This window comes from Lonchura striata, chromosome 30 (genome assembly GCF_050655825.1).
Source record: "Lonchura striata isolate lonStrDom1 chromosome 30, ASM5065582v1, whole genome shotgun sequence".
Lineage (NCBI taxonomy): Eukaryota > Metazoa > Chordata > Aves > Passeriformes > Estrildidae > Lonchura > Lonchura striata.
Window position 1 is genome coordinate 7,071,182 of NC_140732.1, and position 18,334 is coordinate 7,089,515.

The 18,334-nt window shown below is 65.1% G+C and overlaps 2 protein-coding genes across 6 annotated transcripts; both read left to right on the forward strand.

Moving 5' to 3' along the window:
* The first annotated feature begins 946 nt into the window (after positions 1 to 946).
* EMC10 (ER membrane protein complex subunit 10) lies at positions 947 to 10,032 on the forward strand. 5 transcript variants are annotated; one of them, XM_085563160.1, is made up of 7 exons: positions 947 to 1,091; positions 2,837 to 2,894; positions 4,237 to 4,349; positions 4,896 to 5,000; positions 6,765 to 6,946; positions 8,199 to 8,319; positions 9,847 to 10,032. In XM_085563160.1, exons 1-7 carry the CDS (start codon positions 981 to 983, stop codon positions 9,955 to 9,957), a joined length of 801 nt encoding a protein of 266 aa, XP_085419286.1. In that variant the 5' UTR covers positions 947 to 980; the 3' UTR covers positions 9,958 to 10,032. The 5 variants fall into 5 exon arrangements, with proteins under 5 accessions (XP_085419286.1, XP_085419287.1, XP_085419284.1 ...); XM_085563161.1 differs by having other exon boundaries at positions 8,226 to 8,319; XM_085563158.1 differs by lacking the exon at positions 9,847 to 10,032 and adding an exon at positions 8,968 to 9,840 and having other exon boundaries at positions 8,199 to 8,884.
* Positions 10,033 to 10,188: 156 nt separating this feature from the next.
* LOC116184785 (interferon regulatory factor 9-like) lies at positions 10,189 to 18,326 on the forward strand. The gene is made up of 7 exons (XM_085563165.1): positions 10,189 to 12,150; positions 12,992 to 13,166; positions 14,430 to 14,552; positions 14,631 to 14,702; positions 15,655 to 16,062; positions 16,834 to 16,931; positions 18,099 to 18,326. The coding sequence occupies exons 1-7, from the start codon at positions 11,980 to 11,982 to the stop codon at positions 18,216 to 18,218; spliced, it is 1,167 nt and encodes a 388-aa protein (XP_085419291.1). The 5' UTR covers positions 10,189 to 11,979; the 3' UTR covers positions 18,219 to 18,326.
* The last annotated feature ends 8 nt before the right edge of the window (positions 18,327 to 18,334 follow it).

Genomic DNA, 18,334 nt, shown 5'->3' on the forward strand with positions numbered 1-18,334 from the left:
GGGTCCCAGGGGTCACTGGGAGGGTCCCAGGGGTCACTGGGGGGTCCCGGGGGTCACTGGGGGGGGTCCCAGGGGTCACTGGGGGGTCCCGGGGGTCACTGGGGGGTCCCTGGGGTCACTGGGGGGTCCCAGGGGTCACTGGGGGGTCACTGGGGGGTCCCGGGGGTCACTGGGGGGTCCCTGGGGTCACTGGGGGGGTCCCAGGGATTACTGGGGGGTCCCAGGGGTCACTGGGGGGGTCCCGGGGGTCCCAGGGGTCACTGGGGGGTCACTGGGGGGTCCCAGGGGTCACTGGGGGGGTCCCAGGGATTACTGGGGGGGTCCCGGGGGTCACTGGGGGGTCCCGGGGGTCACTGGGGGGTCACTGGGGGGTCCCTCTGTCCATCCGGGGGTTCCCGAGCTGGATTTCGGGTGGGGGAGGGGGGACACCCAATGGGGAGCGTTGTTGGCCCCGCCCCCTCGCGAGGCCCCGCCCTCTTGACCACGCCCCTTTCCCGCCATGACCACGCCCCCTCCGCTTAAGCTCCGCCCATCCCGCCTGGTCCCGCCTCGTTCCCGATTGGCCACGCCCCCTCCGCCATGGCCCGCCCCTCTTGACCACGCCCCTTTCTCGCCATGGCCACGCCCCCTCCGCTTACGCTCCGCCCATCCCGCCTGGCCCCGCCCATGCCGCCCTGCCCCCGCCTCGTTCCCGATTGGCCACGCCCCCTCGGCCTGGCCCCGCCCCGTTCCGGCCTTGGCCCCGCCTCGTTCCCGCCTTGGCCCCGCCCCCTCCGCCTTGGCCCCGCCCCCTCGGTCTGGCCCCGTCCCGTTCCCGCCTTGGCCCCGCCTCGTTCCCGATTGGCCACGCCCCCTCCGCCCTGCCCCCGCCTCGTTCCCGCCGTTCCCCGCCTCGTTCCCGATTGGCCACGCCCCCTCCGCCCTGGCCCCGCCCCCTCGGCCTGGCCCCGCCCCGTTCCCGCCGTGCCCCGCGCTCCAAGATGGCGGCGCCGTGGCCGCTGCCGCTGCTGGCGCTGCTGGCGGCGGGGGCGGCGCTGGGCCGGGCCGGGGCGCTCTGCCGGGGGGGCTCCGGCACCGGCACCGGGCCCCGGGTGAGCCCGAGGGGCGGGGAACCGGGAACCGGCACGGGAGAGAGCGAGAGAACCGGGAACCGGGACGGGAGAGAACCGGGAACCGGGATGGGAGAGAACCGGAAACCGGGACGGGAGAGAACCGGAAACCGGCACGGGAGAGAGCGGGAGAACCGGGAACCGGGATGGGAGAGAACCGGAAACCGGGAACCGGGATGGGAGAGAGCGGGAGAACCGGGAACCGGGACGGGAGAGAACCGGGAACCGGGATGGGAGAGAACCGGGAACCGGGATGGGAGAGAGCGGGAGAACCGGGAACCGGCATGGGAGAGAACCGGGAACCGGGACGGGAGAGAGCGGGAGAGAACCGGGATGGGAGAGAGCCCCGGTACCGGGACGGGAGAGAGCGGGAGAACCGGGAACCGGGACGGGAGAGAACCGGGAACCGGGACGGGAGAGAGCGGGAGAACCGGGAACCGGGATGGGGGAGAGCGGGAGAACCGGGATGGGGGAGAGCGGGAGAACCGGGAACCGGGACGGGAGAGAACCGGGAACCGGGATGGGAGAGAGCGGGAGAACCGGGAACCGGGACGGGAGAGAGCGGGAGAACCGGGATGGGGGAGAACCGGGAACCGGGATGGGGCTCCCGGTACCGGGATGGGAGAGGCTCCGGTACCGGCATGGGGTTCCCGGTACCGGTGTTCGGTTCTCAGTATTCGGTTCCCGGTGTTCGGGAGGCCCCGTGCAGGATGGGGGCTCATTAATATTAATGAGGGGGCGTGGCTGTCTGACCATAGAGCCCAGGGACCCCGCGCACCGCCCTCATTAATATTAATTAGGGGGAGCGTAAATTGTCAGGAGCCCAAGGGGCGGGACCTTGTGACTGTCTCATTAATATTAATTAGGGGTGTACCAACCGATACCGTGTGCTGCCCTCATTAATATTAATTAGGGGTGTATAAACTAATAGAGGCAGTTGCTGCGAGGGGTAGGGCTGCGGGCTGCACTCATTAATATTAATTAGGGATGTACCAACCGATACCGTGTGCTGCCTTCATTAATATTAATTAAGGGTTTATAAACTGCCTGTAGGTATGAGGGGCGTGGCCTTTCGCTGCCCTCATTAATATTAATTAATGTGGTTGAAAGTAATGCGCCTGCTCCACCTCATTAATGCTAATGACGGGTGGGTCTGGCTCCCTCCAGGTGATTAATATTCATGAGGGAGTTGAGGCTGCAGAACCTCATTAGCATGAATGAGGGTGTGGGGCTGGTCATTAATATTCATGAGGCCGGCGGGGTGCCCCCACCCCTCTGGGGGTGGCCCCAGCCAGGTGTCACCTCCTGGTGTCCCTGTCCTGGTGCCACCCCCGTGTCACCCCTGTGTCACCCCTGTGTCGCCCGTGTCACCCCCGTGTCACCCCTGTGTCCCCCTGGTGTCACCTCCTGGTGTCCCTGTCCTGGTGCCACCCCTGTGTCGCCCGTGTCACCCCTGTGTCCCCCAGGTGTCACCTCCTGGTGTCCCTGTCCTGGTGCCACCCCTGTGTCACCCCTGTGTCGCCTGTGTCACCCCTGTGTCCCCCTGGTGTCACCCCAGTGTCACCCCTGTGTCACCCCTGTGTCCCCCTGGTGTCACCCCAGTGTCACCCCTGTGTCACCCCTGTGTCCCCCTGGTGTCACCTCCTGGTGTCCCTGTCCTGGTGCCACCCCAGTGTCACAATGCTGTCACCCCCGTGTCACCCTGATGTCCCCCTGTGTCCCCCCAGGCCGGTGACACCGAGAGCTGCCGGGTGAGCCTGAGCCTGGAGCACTCCTTCGAGCTGGGTGAGGGACAGGGGCACTGGGGACACTGGGGACACTGGGGACACTGGGGACATCGGGGACATTGGGGACACTGGGGACATTGGGGACATCAGGGACACTGGGGGGATTGGGGACATTGGGGACACTGGGGACACTGGGGGGATTGGGGACACTGGGGACATTGGGGACATCAGGGACACTGGGGACACTGGGGACACTGGGGACATTGGGGACACTGGGGACAATGTGGACATTGGGGACATTGGGGACACTGGGGGCAGTGGGGGCACTGGGATAGGGGGACACTGGGGACACTGGGGACATTTGGGGACATGGGACATGGGGATGCTGAGCTGGGTGACGGGATGGGTACATGGAGGTGGCACTGGGGACAGGGGGACGGGTGGCACTGGGGACACCAGGTGGGGGTGGCATTGGGGATAGGGATGGGGTGGCACTGGGGACACAAGGGTGGCACAGGGGACAGGGGTGGCACTGGGGACACAGAGATGGAGTGGCACTGGGGACACGAGGACAGGGGTGGCACTGGGGATGTCGGGTGGGGGTGGCACTGGGGACACAAGGGTGGCACAGGGGACAGGGGTGGCACTGGGGACACAGATGGGGTGGCACTGAGACATGGGGACAGGGGTGGCACTGGGGATGTCAGGTGGGGGTGGCACTGGGGACACGGGGCTGGAGGTGGCACTGGGGATGTCAGGTGGGGGTGGCACTGGGGACACAAGGGTGGCACTGGGGACACGGGGCTGGAGGTGGCACTGGGGGCATGGGGTGGCACTGGGGGCACGGGGACCAGGCTGTCCCCAGTGCCAGCACTGTGTCCCCATGTGCCCATTTCCTCATGTCCCCTGTCCCCATGTCTCATTGTCCCATTGTCCCCGTGTCCCCATGTCCCCGTGTCCCTGTCCCTATCCCTGTCCCCATGTCCCTGTGTCCCTGTCCCCATCCGTGTCCCTGTCCCCGTCCCTGTCCCTGTCCCCTCTGTCCCTCTGTCCCCATGTCCCTGTCCCCGTGTCCCCATGTCCCTGTCCCTGTCCCCGTGTCCCCATGTCCACCTGTTTCTGTCCCTATCCCTGTCCCCATGTCCCTGTGTCCCTGTCCCCATCCGTCTCCCTGTGTCCCCGTGTCCCCGTGTCCCTGTCCCTGTCCCCTCTGTCCCTCTGTCCCCATGTCCCCGTCCCTGTCCCATCCCCGTCCCTGTCCCTGTCCCCATGTCCCCATGTCCCTGTCCCTGTCCCCATCCCTGTCTCATCCCTGTCCCTGTCCCCGTGTCCCTGTCCCTGTCCCATCCCTCTCCCTGTCCCCGTGTCCCCGTGTCCCTGTCCCTGTCCCCGTCCCGCAGACGGGGCGCCGCGGTTCCGCCGCCGGGGGACGCTGTCGCTGAGCTGGGGCCCCGAGCCCGCGCTGGCGCTGGCCCAGAAACCGCTGGGGGACGAGGAACGGGCCCGGCTCCGGGTCAGCCGGGGACACCGGGGGACAGCAGGGACACGGGGGACACCGGGGACACGGGGGGGACAGCGGGGACATTGGGGGACAGCGGGACATGGAAGGGACATGGGGACACGGGGAGGACACGGGGACATGGGGGGCACTGAGGGACAGCAGGGTGGCATTGGGGGGACACTGGGGTGACACCGGGTGACTGAGGTGACACTGGGTGACAATGGGGTGACACTGAGATGTCACTGGGTGACACTGGGTGACTCTGACATGATACCAGGTGACACTGGATGGCACCAGGTGACTGAGGTGACCCTGGGTGGCATTGAGGTGTGACAGTGAGGTGACACTGGGTGACATTGAGGTGACACTGGGTGACACGGGTGTCCCCACAGGAGGTGGCAGCGCGGGACGGGCTGTACCGGGTGCGGGTCAGGGTGACACTGGGTGACACTGGGTGACACGGGTGTCCCCACAGGAGGTGGCAGCGCGGGACGGGCTGTACCGGGTGCAGGTCAGGGTGACACTGGGTGACACTGGGTGACACGGGTGTCCCCACAGGAGGTGGCAGCGCGGGACGGGCTGTACCGGGTGCGGGTCCCCCGCAGGCCCCTGGGCCCGGGCGAGGAGGGCGGCTCTGAGTTCGTCACCTCCTTCGTGAGGGCGGTGAGTGACAGGGACACCCCAGGGACACCCCGGGGACACCTGGGGACATCCTGGGGACATCCTGGGGACACCCTGGGGACACCCCAGGAGATCCTGGGGACACCCCTGGGACACCTGGGGACACTCAGGACACCCCGGGGACATCCTGGAACACTCTGGGGACACCCCTGGGACACCCTGGGGACACCCCTGGGACATCCTGGAACACCCTGGGGACACCCCTGGGGACATTTGGGACACCTCTGTGACACCCCTGTGACACCCTGTGACATCCTGGAACACTCTGGGGACACCCCTGGGACACCTGGGGACACCCCTGGGACACTCTGGGGACATCCTGGGACATCTCTGTGACACCCCTGGGACATCCTGGGACATCCCTGGGACACTTGGGGACATCCTGGGACACCTCTGTGACACCCCTGGGACACCCCTGGGACCCTCTGGGACACTCTGGGACACCCTGGGACACTGTGGGACACCCCTGGGGACACCTCTGGGACACCTGGGGACAGCCCTGGGACACCCCTGGGACCCTCTGGGACACCCTGGGACACTCTGGGGACATCCTGGGACACCTCTGTGACACCCCTGGGACATCCTGGGGGCACCCCTGGGACACTTGGGGACATCCTGGGACGTCTTGGGACACCCCATGTCCTGTGTCCTTGTCCCCTCATGCGTCCCCATGTCCCCGTGTCCCTGTCCCCTTACATGTCCCCTCACATGTCCCTGTGTCCCTCTCCGCTCATGTCCCCTCATGTCATCTCACATGTCCCCTCATGTCCCATCTCTTGTCCCCATGTCCCTGTCCCCTCACATGTCCCCATGTCCCCTGACGTGTCCCCGTGTCCCCTGACGTGTCCCCTGACGTGTCCCCGCAGTGTGCCCTGCTGGAGTCTCACCTGTCGGATCAGCTGTCCCCTGACGTGTCCCCATGTCCCCTGACGTGTCCCCTGACGTGTCCCCGTGTCCCCTGACGTGTCCATGTCCCCACAGTGTGCCCTGCTGGAGTCTCACCTGTCAGACCAGCTGTCTCCTGACGTGTCCCCATGTCCCCTGACGTGTCCCCGTGTCCCCTGACGTGTCCCCTGTCCCTGTGTCCCCGCAGTGTGCCCTGCTGGAGTCTCACCTGTCGGACCAGCTGTCCCCTGACGTGTCCCCATGTCCCCTGACGTGTCCCCTGACGTGTCCCTGTGTCCCCTGACGTGTCCTCTGTCCCTGTGTCCCCGCAGTGTGCCCTGCTGGAGTCTCACCTGTCGGACCAGCTGTCCCCTGACGTGTCCCCATGTCCCCTGACGTGTCCCCTGACGTGTCCCCGTGTCCCCTGACGTGTCCATGTCCCCGCAGTGTGCCCTGCTGGAGTCTCACCTGTCGGACCAGCTGTCCCCTGACGTGTCCCCGTGTCCCCTGACGTGTCCATGTCCCCGCAGTGTGCCCTGCTGGAGTCTCACCTGTCGGACCAGCTGTCCCCTGACGTGTCCCCATGTCCCCTGACGTGTCCCCTGTCCCTGTGTCCCCGCAGTGTGCCCTGCTGGAGTCTCACCTGTCGGATCAGTTGTCCCCTGACGTGTCCCCATGTCCCCTGACGTGTCCCCTGACGTGTCCCCGTGTCCCCTGACGTGTCCGTGTCCCCACAGTGTGCCCTCCTGGAGTCTCACCTGTTGGACCAGCTGTCCCCTGACGTGTCCCCATGTCCCCTGACGTGTCCCCGTGTCCCCTGACGTGTCCCCTGACGTGTCCCCTGTCCCTGTGTCCCCGCAGTGTGCCCTGCTGGAGTCTCACCTGTCGGACCAGCTGTCCCTGCACCTGGACGTGGCCGGGCACGTGGTGGCCCTGGGGGTGGTGGCAGCGCCGGGCACCTGCCGGGGCAGCGCCGTGCCCGACGGGCACCTGGAGCTCTTCAACACCTCGGTGGCACTGAGACAGCCACTGCCCGCTGCCACGTGAGGGACACTGGGGACACGGGGACAGGGACAGGGACACTGAGACAGCCACTGCCCGCTGCCACGTGAGGGACACTGGGGACATGGGGGGACACGGGAACAGGGACAGGGACACTGAGACAGCCACTGCCCGCTGCCACGTGAGGGACACTGGGGACACGGGGACTGGGACAGGGACAGGGACAGGGACAGGGACATGGGGACAGGGACAGGGACAGGGACACTGAGACAGCCACTGCCCGCTGCCACGTGAGGGACACTGGGGACACGGGGACAGGGACAGGGACACTGAGACAGCCACTGCCCGCTGCCACATGAGGGACACTGGGGACACGGGGACAGGGACAGGGACACTGAGACAGCCACTGCCCGCTGCCACATGAGGGACACTGGGGACATGGGGACAGGGACAGGGACAGGGACATGGGGACATGGGGACATGGGGACAGGGAGAGGGACACGGGGACAGGGACACGGGCACTGGGACATGGAGACAGGGACACGGGGACAGGGACAGGGACACGGGGACAGGGACAGGGACAGGGACACTGAGACAGCCACTGCCTGCTGCCACGTGAGGGACACTGGGGACATGGGGACAGGGACAGGGACAATGAGACATGGGGACATGGAGAGGGGTGTGGGGACATGGGGACACAGCAGGGACATGGGGACGTGGGGGGGACATGGGGACAGGAACAGGGGACATTGGATATGGGGACATGGGGATGGGGGGGACATGGGGACATTGGGACCAGGGGATATGGGGAATGGGGACACTGGGGACATTGGGGACACTGGGGACACTGGGGACACTGGGGACACTGGGGACACTGGTGGGATTTAGGGGCTGGTTCAGTTTTGGGGGTTACCTGTGGGGGCAGAAGGGGAAGTTTTGGGGAGGCCGTGACCCCCCCCGTGTCCCCAATGTCCCCAGTGTCCCCAATGTCCCCAATGTCCCCAGTGTCCCCGATGTCCCCGATGTCCCCGATGTCCCCACTGTCCCCACTGTCCCCAATGGCCCAGTGTCCCCAGTGTCCCCACTGTCCCCTGGATGTCCCCATTGTCCCCAGTGTCCCCAATGTCCCCACTGTCCCCAAATGTCCCCAATGTCCCCAATGTCCCCACTGTCCCCAGTGTCCCCAATGTCCCACTGTCCCCAGTGTCCCCAGTGTCCCCAGTGTCCCCAATCCCCCCAGTGTCCCCAGTGTCCCCAGTGTCCCCAATGTCCCACTGTCCCCAGTGTCCCCAGTGTCCCCACTGTCCCCACTGTCCCCAGCCCTGAGACCGCCGCCTTCATCCGGCACCTGGAGCAGGAGCAGGCCCAGCGCGCCCGGAACCCGCAAGAGCAGAAATCCTTCTTTGCCAAATACGTGAGGGACCCCCAAAAACCCCGGGACCCCCAAAATAATCCGGGACCCCCCAAAATCCCCCAGGACCCCCCAAAAATTAACTGGGACACCCCAAAAATTAACTGCGACACCTCAAAAATTAACCGGGACACGCCAAAAATCACCCGGGACACCCCAAAAACAGCTGGGACACCTCAAAAATTAACTGGGACACCCCAAAATCATCTGGGACACCCCAAAACCTCTCGGGACCCCCCAAAACCTCTCAGGACCCCCCCAAAATCATCCAGGACACCCCAAAAACTGCTGAGACACCCCAAAAATAATCTGGGACATCCCAAAACCTGCTGGGACACCCCAAAAATCATCTGGGATACCCCAAAAATTAACTGGGACATCCCAAAAATTATATGGGACAGCCCAAAAATTAACTGGGACACCCCAAAAATCATCTGGCACAGCCCAAAAATTAACTGGGATACCCCAAAAATCATCCAGGACACTCGAAAAATCACCTGGGACAGCCCAAAACCCCCTGGGACATCCCAAAAATTAACTGGGACACCCCAAAAATTAACTGGGACACCTCAAAAATTAACTGGGACACCCCAAAAATCAACTGGGACACCCCAAAAATTAACGCGGACATCTCAAAATTAACTGGGACACCCCAAAAATTAACTTGGACAACCCAAAAATCATCCAGGACACCCCAAAAATTAACTGGGACACGCCAAAAATAATTCAGAACACCTCAAAAATCATCTGGGACACCCCAAAACCACCTGGGACACCCCAAAAACTACCTGTGACACCCAAAATCCTGTGACCCCCCCCCAAACCCCTCCTGAGCACCCAAAGGCTCCCTGCACCTCCCAGGATTGGGATTTTGGGGTGACCCACCCCCATTTCCCATTTGGGATGGATTTTGGGGGGATTTGGGGCTGATTTTGGGGTGGTTTGGGGTGATTTTGGATGGATTTTGGGGTGATTTTGAGATGGATTTTGGGGTGGATTTGGGGGTGATTTGGGATGGATTTTGGGGTGATTTTGAGATGGATTTTGGGGTGATTTTTGATGGATTTTGGGGTGCATTTTGGGGTGATTTTGGGGTGGATTTGGGGGTGATTTTGGGTGGATTTTGTAGTGATTTGGGGGTGATTTTGTGATTTGGAATGGATTTTGGTGTGGATTTGGGGGTGATTTTGGGCCGGATTTTGGGGTGATTTTGAGATGGATTTTGGGGTGATTTTTGATGGATTTTGGGGTGCATTTTGGGGTGCATTTTGGGGTGATTTTGGGGTGGATTTGGGGGTGATTTTGGGTGGATTTTGTAGTGATTTGGGGGTGATTTTGTGATTTGGAATGGATTTTGGTGTGGATTTGGGGGTGATTTTGGGCCGGATTTTGGGGTGATTTTGAGATGGATTTTGGGGTGATTTTGAGATGGATTTTGGGGTGGATTTGGGGTGGATTTGGATTGGATTTTGGGGTGATTTGGGCTGGATTTTGGGGTGGATTTTGGGGTGACCCCTCCTCTCCCCGCAGTGGATGTACATCATCCCCATCGTGCTCTTCCTCATGATGTCCGGAGCCCCCGACGCCGGGGGGGCGCAGGGGGGGGGCACGGGGGGCGGGGGAGGGGCGGGGGTCAGGTGAGACCCCCCAAAATCACCCCCCGACCCCCTGAGCCCCACATGAGGGGTGGGCAATAAAGCTGGGTGAGACCCCAAAGCTGTGAGACCCCAAACTTCTGTGACCCCAAATCCGGGTGAGACCCCAAATGTGGGTGAGACCCCAAAGCTGTGAGACCACGAATTTCTGTGACCCCAAATCCGGGTGTGACCCCAAACTTCTGTGACCCCAAATCTGTGTGAGACCCCAAATGTGGGTGAGACCCCAAATCCAGGTGTGACCTCAAATCCGGCTGTGACCCCAAATGTGGGTGTGACCCCAAATCCAGGTGAGACCCCAAATCCAGGTGAGACCCCAAAACTGTGAGACCCCAAATTTCTGTGACCCCAAATCTGGGTGAGACCCCAAATCCCGGTGAGACCCCAAATCCAGGTGAGACCCCAAAACTGTGAGACCACGAATTTCTGTGACCCCAAATCTGGGTGAGACCCCAAATCCAGGTGTGACCCCAAATGTCGGTGAGACCCCAAAGCTGTGAGACCCCAAATCCGGGTGAGACCCCAAATCCAGGTGAGACCCCAAAGCTGTGAGACCCCAAATTTCTGTGACCCCAAATCCCAGTGAGACCCCAAATCCAGGTGAGACCCCAAATCTGGGTGAGACCCCAAATCTGGGTGAGACCCCAAACTTCTGTGACCACAAATCTGTGTGAGACCCCAAATCCCAGTGAGACCCCAAATGTGGGTGAGACCCCAAATCCGGTTGAGACCCCAAATCCGGGTGAGAACCCCAAATGTCGGTGAGACCCCAAAGCTGTAAGACCCCAAATTTCTGTGACCCCAAATCCGGGTGAGACCCCAAATGTGGGTGTGACCCCAAATGTGGGTGAGACCCCAGGCGGGGAGCAGGCCCAGTCTGGGGGGACCTCCTGGGGCTCCAGGGTGACCCCAAAACCTCGGCTCTGCCCGGGGGGGGCAGGGAATGGGGGGCGGGGCTTGTAGGAAAGGCCACGCCCATTTATGCAAATAGGAGATAACACTGCTTTATGCAAATACCAGAACGGTGCCGCGTGGTACGACCACGCCCCTTTATGCAAATACAGGGCGGTGCTGTGAGCTGCGACCACGCCCCTTTATGCAAATAGAGTGGACACCGCGACCAATACCCATTTTATGCAAATAACGACGTGCTGTGTGTGCTAACCACGCCCCTTTATGCAAATAACTGGGAAGTGCTGTGCTCTGTAACCCCGCCCCTTTATGCAAATAGAGTCGGTACCGTAAGCCGTAACCCCGCCTCTTTATGCAAATAGAGTCAACACCGTAAGCCGTGACCCCGCCCCTTTATGCAAATAGAGTCGGTACCGTAAGCAGTAACCCCGCCCCTTTATGCAAATAGAGTCGGTGCCGTAAGCCGTAACCCCGCCCCTTTATGCAAATACAGAGTCGGTAGCGTACGCCCAGACCCCGCCCCTTTATGCAAATAGAGTCGGTGCCGTAAGCCGTGACCCCGCCCCTTTATGCAAATAGAGTCGGTGCCGTAAGACATAACCCCGCCCCTTTATGCAAATACAGAGTCGGTAGCGTAGGCCCTGACCCCGCCCCTTTATGCAAATACAGTCGGTACCGTAAGCCGTGAGCCCGCCCCTTTATGCAAATAAAGTCGGTACCGTAAGCCGCAACCCCGCCCCTTATGCAAATAACGGGATGTGCTGTGCGCTCTAACCCCGCCCCTTTATGCAAATACAGTCGGTACCGTAAGCCGCGACCCCGCCCCTTTATGCAAATACAGTCGGTACCGTAAGCCGTGACCCCGCCCCTTTATGCAAATAACGGGATGTGCTGTGCGCTCTAACCCCGCCCCTTTATGCAAATACCCGCGCAGCCTTGACACGCCCCTTCACGCACGTGCGGCGGCGCCGCGCGGCCGCCCGCTGATTGGCGGCGGAGATCACGTGGCCGCCGCGGTGACGTGGGTTCCCGGAAGCGTCGCCGCGAGCCCGGGATCGCCCCGCGGGACCCGCGGAGCCCCCGGGCGGCCCCGGGCATGGCGGAGGGCGGCCCGCGGCGGCTGCGGCCGTGGCTGCTGGCGCAGCTGCAGAGCGGCCGCTTCCCGGGGCTGCAGTGGGACGACGCGGCCCGCACGGCGCTCAGGATCCCCTGGGCCCACGGCGGCCGCAGCGGGGCCCGCGACGGGCCGGGGGCGGCGCTCTGCAGGGTGAGGGGCTGAGGGGGCTGGGGAGGGGCGGGGTCTGAAGGGTGAGGGGCTGAGGGGGCTGGGGAGGGGCGGGGCCTGCAGGGTGAGGGGCTGAGAGAGGGGCGGGGCCTGAAGGGTGAGGGGCTGAGAGAGGGGCGGGGTCTGCAGGGTGAGGGGCTGAGGGGGCTGGGGAGGGGCGGGGCCTGAAGGGTGAGGGGCCTGAGAAAGGGGCGGGGGCTGAGAAAGGGGCGGGGCCTGCGGGGTCAGGGGCGGGGCCTGCAGGGTGAGGGGCGGGGTCTGAGACAGGGGCGGGGCCTGAAGGGTGAGGGGCGGGGTCTGAAGGGTGAGGGGCGGGGTCTGAGACAGGGGCGGGGCCTGAAGGGTGAGGGGCGGGGTCTGAAGGGTGAGGGGCTGAGAAAGGGGCGGGGCCTGCAGGGTGAGGGGCGGGGCCAAGGGGATCCGGCCAGATGAGGGGCGGGGCCTGGGGCGGCTCTGAAAGGTGATTGGCTGCACCGAGGGCAGGGCTATGGGAGGGGCGGGACTCTGCGCGCCAATGGGCGGGGCCTGCTTGAGAGGCGGGGCCGAGAAAGTGGGAGGGGCCAAAGAGGGGGCGGAGCCATAGGGGAGGAGGAGCTGTTTGGGCCACGCCCCCTCTTGGGGAGGAGCCAATAGGGGGCGGGGCTTTGTGAGGGGGCGGGGCCAAGAGGGGCGTGGCCAGGAAACTGCGGGTGGGGCTCCGAGCAGGGGGCGGGGCCGAGCGGGGTCGTATGGGCGGGGCTATGCTAATGAGGTGGGCATGTCCGCGCTATGCTAATGAGGTGGGCGTGTCCGCGCTATGCTAATGAGGTGGGCGTGTCGGCAGGCGTGGGCAGAGTTCAAGGGGCGGCTGCGGCCCGGGGACCCCCCGGACCCTGCGGGCTGGAAGACGCGGCTGCGCTGCGCCCTGAACCGCAGCCCCGAGTTCCAGGCGCTGCCCGGGCGCGGCCACGCCGACGGAGCCCGGCCCTACCGCGTGTACCGGCTGCTGCCCGCCCGCGGTGAGACGGGAACGGGGAACGGGAATGGGAATGGGAATGGGGAATGGGGAATGGGAATGGGAAACGGAGCCCGGCCCTACCGCGTGTACCGGCTGCTGCCCGCCCGCGGTGAGACGGGGATGGGGAATGGAACGGGAATGGGAATGGGAATGGGGAATGGGAATGGGAATGGGAATGGGAATGGGAACGGGAATGGGGACAGGAATGGGAATGGGAAACGGAGCCCGGCCCTACCGCGTGTACCGGCTGCTGCCCGCCCGCGGTGAGACGGGCACCGGGAAACGGAACGGGAATGGGAATGGGGACGGGAATGGGAATGGGAATGGGAACGGGAATGGGAAACGGAGCCCGGCCCTACCGCGTGTACCGGCTGCTGCCCGCCCGCGGTGAGACGGGGACGGGGAACGGGGAATGGGAAGGGGAATGGGAATGGGAATGGGAATGGGAATGGGAATGGGAACGGGAATGGGCAATGGGAACGGGGAATGGGAATGGGAATGGGAATGGGAACTGGGAACTAGGAACTGGGACGGGAACAGGGAAACGGGAATGGGAAACGGGGACGGGGACGGGAACGGGAATGGGAACTGGGCACCAGGAATGGGAATAGGAAATGGGGAACTGGGAATGGGGAAATGGAAACGGGGACGGGAATGGGAATGGGAACGGGAACCAAGAATGGGAACAGGAACAGGGAATGGGAACGGGGAACCAGGAACCGGGAACGAGGAACTGGGAACCAAGCCGGGGCACTGGGAACAGGGAACAGGAACCAGGAACCGGGAATGGGGAACAGGAACTGGGAACGGGGAACCGGGAACAGGGACCGGGAACCGGGAACCGAGCCGGGGCAGCAGGAATGGGACGCACAGCGAGGCGGAGAGGGAGATTGGGGGGACACGGGAAATGGGGGGTGGGGGGACGGAATATGGGGGTGCACACGGGAAATGGGTGCAGAGTATGGGGGGGGGGTCACATAGGGAATAGGAACTAAACACAGGGGACACACCGGAAAAGGGGAAAGAGGATGGAATTTGGGGGGGACACACTGGAAATGGGGTGAGGGGATGGAATCTGGGGGGGACACCGGGGATGGAACTTGGGGGGGACACACCGGCACCGGGGTGGGCCCGGGGCAGGGTGGGGAACCCCCAAATCAGGAGGGGGGTGGGTGGGGGAGGGTCCTGAGGCGGGGGAGGCCAAAGGGAGGAGCCGAACGGGGCCGGGGCCGGATTGACCGACCCGGTGCCCCCCCCCACCCAGAGCCCAAAGCCCCCAAGGGGCGGCAGGGCCGGGGGGAGGCGGGGCTGAGCCCCACCGAGCCCCTCCCCCCGACGCCGCCCCCCGAGAGCCGGGACGGAGCCCCGGAGGACGACGAGAAGCCCGGTGAGAACGGGGGAGGGGCTGGGGTGGACATGGGGGTGGGGCGGGGGGCGTGGCCGCCGCCTGACCCCGCCCCTTCAGCCGAGGCCCCGCCCCCGGAAGCGCCGCTGCGGATCGAGGTGGAGAGCGCCGAGCCCCTCCCCCCGGCGACCGGTAAGCCACGCCCACAAGGGGGAGGAGCCAAGCCTGGCCAATCACAGCGCGGCAACACCCCCGCCCTGTGCTGGCTCCTCCCCCAAACTGAGCCACGCCCCCACACTGACCCCGCCCAATCGTGGCTCCTCCCCCAAAACTGAGCCACGCCCCCAGCGCTGACCCCGCCCAATCGTGGCTCCTCCCCCAAAACTGAGCCACGCCCCCAGCGCTGACCCCGCCCAATCACCGTCCCGCCCCCAGTTTTTGGCCCCGCCCACAGAGCTGACCCCGCCCTGCCCTGGCTCCTCCCCCAAAACTGAGCCCTGTCCCCAAAATTGGCCCCACCCAATCGTGGCTCCTCCCCAAATCTGAGCCCCGCCCCCAACACTGACCCCACCCAGTCCTGGCCCCACCCAAAAACAGCCCCGCCCCCAGCGTTGACCCCACCCAGTCCTGGCTCCATCCAAAAACTGAGTGATGCCCCCAGAATTGACCCCACCCAGTCGTGGCTCTACCCAAAAACGGAGTCACACCCCCATTGACCCCACCCCGTCCTGGCTCCTCCCCCAAAATGAGAAACGCCCCCAACCCTTATCCTGCCCAATCGTGGCTCCTCCCCCAAACTGAGCCACGCCCCCAAACCTAAACCCGCCCAATCATGGCTCCTTCCCCAAAACTGAACCACGCCCCCAACACTGACCCCACCCCGTCCTGGCTCCTCCCCCAAACTGAGCCACGCCCCCAACACTGACCCCACCCAATCCTGGCTCCTCCCCCAAACTGAGCCACGCCCCCAACCCTAACCCCACACAATCATGGCTCCTCCCCCAAACTGAGCCACGCCCCCAACCCTAACCCCACACAATCGTGGCTCCTCCCCCAAACTGAGCCACGCCCCCAACCCTGACCCCGCCCAATCGTGGCTCCTCCCCCTTCCTTGGGCCCCGCCCCCATTGACCCTCCCCCGCAGGGGACGCGGCGCTGCTGCTGCGGCTGCGCCGGGGCCGGGCCGTGGCCTGGCAGGGGGCGCTGCCCGCGGGGGAATACCTGCTGAGTCCTCCCGGCCGCCAGGGGGCGCTGCCCGCGGGGGAATACCTGCTGAGTCCTCCGGGCCGCCAGGGGGCGCTGCCCGCGGGGGAATACCTGCTGAGTCCTCCCGGCCGCCAGGGGGCGCTTCCTCCGCCGCTGCCACGCCTGCGGCTGCCGGGGGGGACGGGCCCGGAGCTGCTGCTCAGCAGCGCCCCCCGCGGGCTCTTCCTGCGCCTCCGGCCCGGCCCCGGGCCCGGCCCCGGCGCCCTCCGCGCCCCCCACGCCCCCCACGGGCCCCTCCCCCCGGGGGAGCTGCTGCAGCCCTTCGACGCGCGCCGCTTCCGGGAGGGTGAGGGGCGCTTCCGCTGGGGGGAGGGGCGCTTCCGGGGGGGGGAGGGGCGCTTCCGGTGGGGGGAGGGGAGTTCCGGGGGGGGGAGGGGCGCTTCCGGGGGGGGAGGGGCGCTTCCGGGATTGGGGAGGGAACTTCCGGGATTGGGAAGGGGACTTCCGGCATGGAGGAGGGGACTTCCGGGATGGATAAGGGGACTTCCGGGATTGAGGAGGGGACTTCCGGGATGGATAAGGGGACTTCCGGGATTGGGATGGGGAACTTCCGGGATGTGGGAGGGGCGCTTCCGGGATGGAAAAGAGGACTTCCGGGATGGGTAAGGGCACTTTCCAGGATGGGGAGGGGCACTTCCGGGATGGGTAAGGGCATTTCCGGGATGGATAAGGGCACTTCCGGGATGGGTAAGGGCATTTCCGGGATGGATAAGAGGACTTCCGGGATGGGTAAGGGCACTTCCGGGATGGGTATGGGCACTTCCGGGATGCGAAGATGGACACTTCCGGGATGGGTAAGGGCACTTCCGGGATGGGGAGGGGCACTTCCGGGATGCGAAGATGGGCACTTCCGGGATGGGTAAGGGCATTTCCGGGATGGATAAGAGGACTTCCGGGATGGATAAGAGGACTTCCGGGATGGGTAAGGGCACTTCCGGGATGGGTAAGGGCACTTCCGGGATGCGAAGATGGGCACTTCCGGGATGGGGAGGGGGCCCGAGGCGCGGGGTGGGGGAGGGGCCCGCCCGGCCCCGCCCCCATCCCCCTCCCCCCCCAGAGCTGGCGCGGCACCGGGCCGGGCTCGGGCCCCGCCCCCCGCACCGGGTGACGCTGGAGCTGCGCGGCGGCCCCGGCGGGGAGGGGCTGCGGCTGGAGGTGGGCGAGGGCCGGGGGTCCCGAAGGGGTCCGGGGGGTCCCTGGGGATGTTGGGGGGTCCCTAAGGGGTTTTGGGGGTCCTGGGGGGGTCCTGGGGATGTTGGGGGTCCCTAAGGGGTCCTGGGAGGTTTTGGGGGTCCTGGGGGGGTCCCTGGGGATGTTGGGGGCCCCTAAGGGGTCCTGGGGGGGGGTCCTGGGGGATGTTGGGGGTCCCTAAGGGGTCCTGGGGGATGTTGGGGTGTCCTGGGGGGGGTCCCTGGGGATGCTGGGGGTCCCTAAGGGGTCCCGGGGGGTTTTGGGGGTCCTGGGGGGAGTCCCTGGAGGGTTTGGGACATCCTGGGGGGGTCCCTGGGGATGTTGGGGGTCCTTAATGGGTCCTGGGGGTGGTCCCTGGGGGGTTTTGGGGGTCCCAAAGGGGTCCCTAAAGGGTCCTGGGTGGTTTTGGGGGTCCTGGGGGGGTCCCTGGGAATGTTGGGGGGTCCCTAAGGGGTCCCTAAAGGATCCTGGGGGGTTTTGGGGGTCGTAGGTGGAGTCCCTGTAGGGTTTGGGACATCCTGGGGGGGTCCCTGGGGATGTTGGGGGTCCCTAAGGAGTCCTGGGGGGTTTTGGGGGTCCTGGGGGGGGTCCCTGGGGATGCTGGGGGGTCCCTGAGGGGTTTGGGGGGGTCCTGGGAAGGTCATGAGGGGTTGGGGGTTCCGGGGAGCCCTTAGGGGGCTCCTGAGGGGTTTTAGGGGTGCTGGGAGATTTTGGGGGAGCCCTTGGAGGGCTCCTGAGGGGTTCTGGGGGAGTCCTGGGTGGGCTTTTGGGTGTCCTGGGGGGGTCCCTGAGAGTGCTGGGGGATCCCTAAGGGGTCCTGGGGGGTTTTGGGGGTCCCTGAGGGGTCCTTGGGTGGTCCCTGGGGGGTTTTGGGGGGTACTTAAGGGATCTTGGGGGGTCCTTGGGTGTTTTGGGGGCTCCTGGGGGGTGTTGGGGGTCCCTGAGGACGTCTTGGGGGGCTCTGGGGGGATCCTGGGGATGTTGGGGGGGGTCCCTGAGGGGTTTTGGGGGGCCCTGGGGGATTTTGTGGGGTCCCCCAGGCTCTGGGGTTTTGGGTCTGGGGTCCCTCAGTGGAGGGAGGGGATTTTGGGGGGGTCTCTCAGGGGTCTCCCCCCTTTCCCCTCCCCCCAGATGGAGCAGGCCTTCGCCCAGCGGCTCCTGGACAGCCTCGGGACCCCCGGGGACCCCCAAACCCCCCCCGGGGACCCCCAAAACCCCCCCGGGCCCCCCAAAACCTCCCCGGGGCAATAAAAGCTGAAGTGGGGGGGGCAGCCCTGCCCCTCCCCCACCCTCAGGGGTCTCTGTCACTCGGGGAGGGGGAGGGGACCCCAAAACCGGAGGGGGACCCCCAAAACGAGAGCAGCCGG

Bases quoted from the DNA above. Each gene is read 5' to 3' on its own strand.
- EMC10 (XM_085563157.1), top strand. From the start codon at position 981: ATGGCGGCGCCGTGGCCGCTGCCGCTGCTGGCGCTGCTGGCGGCGGGG. The intron at 1,092-2,836 runs GTGAGCCCGAGG...GTGTCCCCCCAG, and splicing joins GCACCGGCACCGGGCCCCGG to GCCGGTGACACCGAGAGCTG. The intron at 6,947-8,198 runs GTGAGGGACACT...CAGTGTCCCCAG, and splicing joins CAGCCACTGCCCGCTGCCAC to TGTCCCCACTGTCCCCACTG.
- LOC116184785 (XM_085563165.1), top strand. From the start codon at position 11,980: ATGGCGGAGGGCGGCCCGCGGCGGCTGCGGCCGTGGCTGCTGGCGCAG. The intron at 14,703-15,654 runs GTAAGCCACGCC...CCTCCCCCGCAG, and splicing joins GCCCCTCCCCCCGGCGACCG to GGGACGCGGCGCTGCTGCTG. The intron at 16,063-16,833 runs GTGAGGGGCGCT...CTCCCCCCCCAG, and splicing joins CGCGCGCCGCTTCCGGGAGG to AGCTGGCGCGGCACCGGGCC.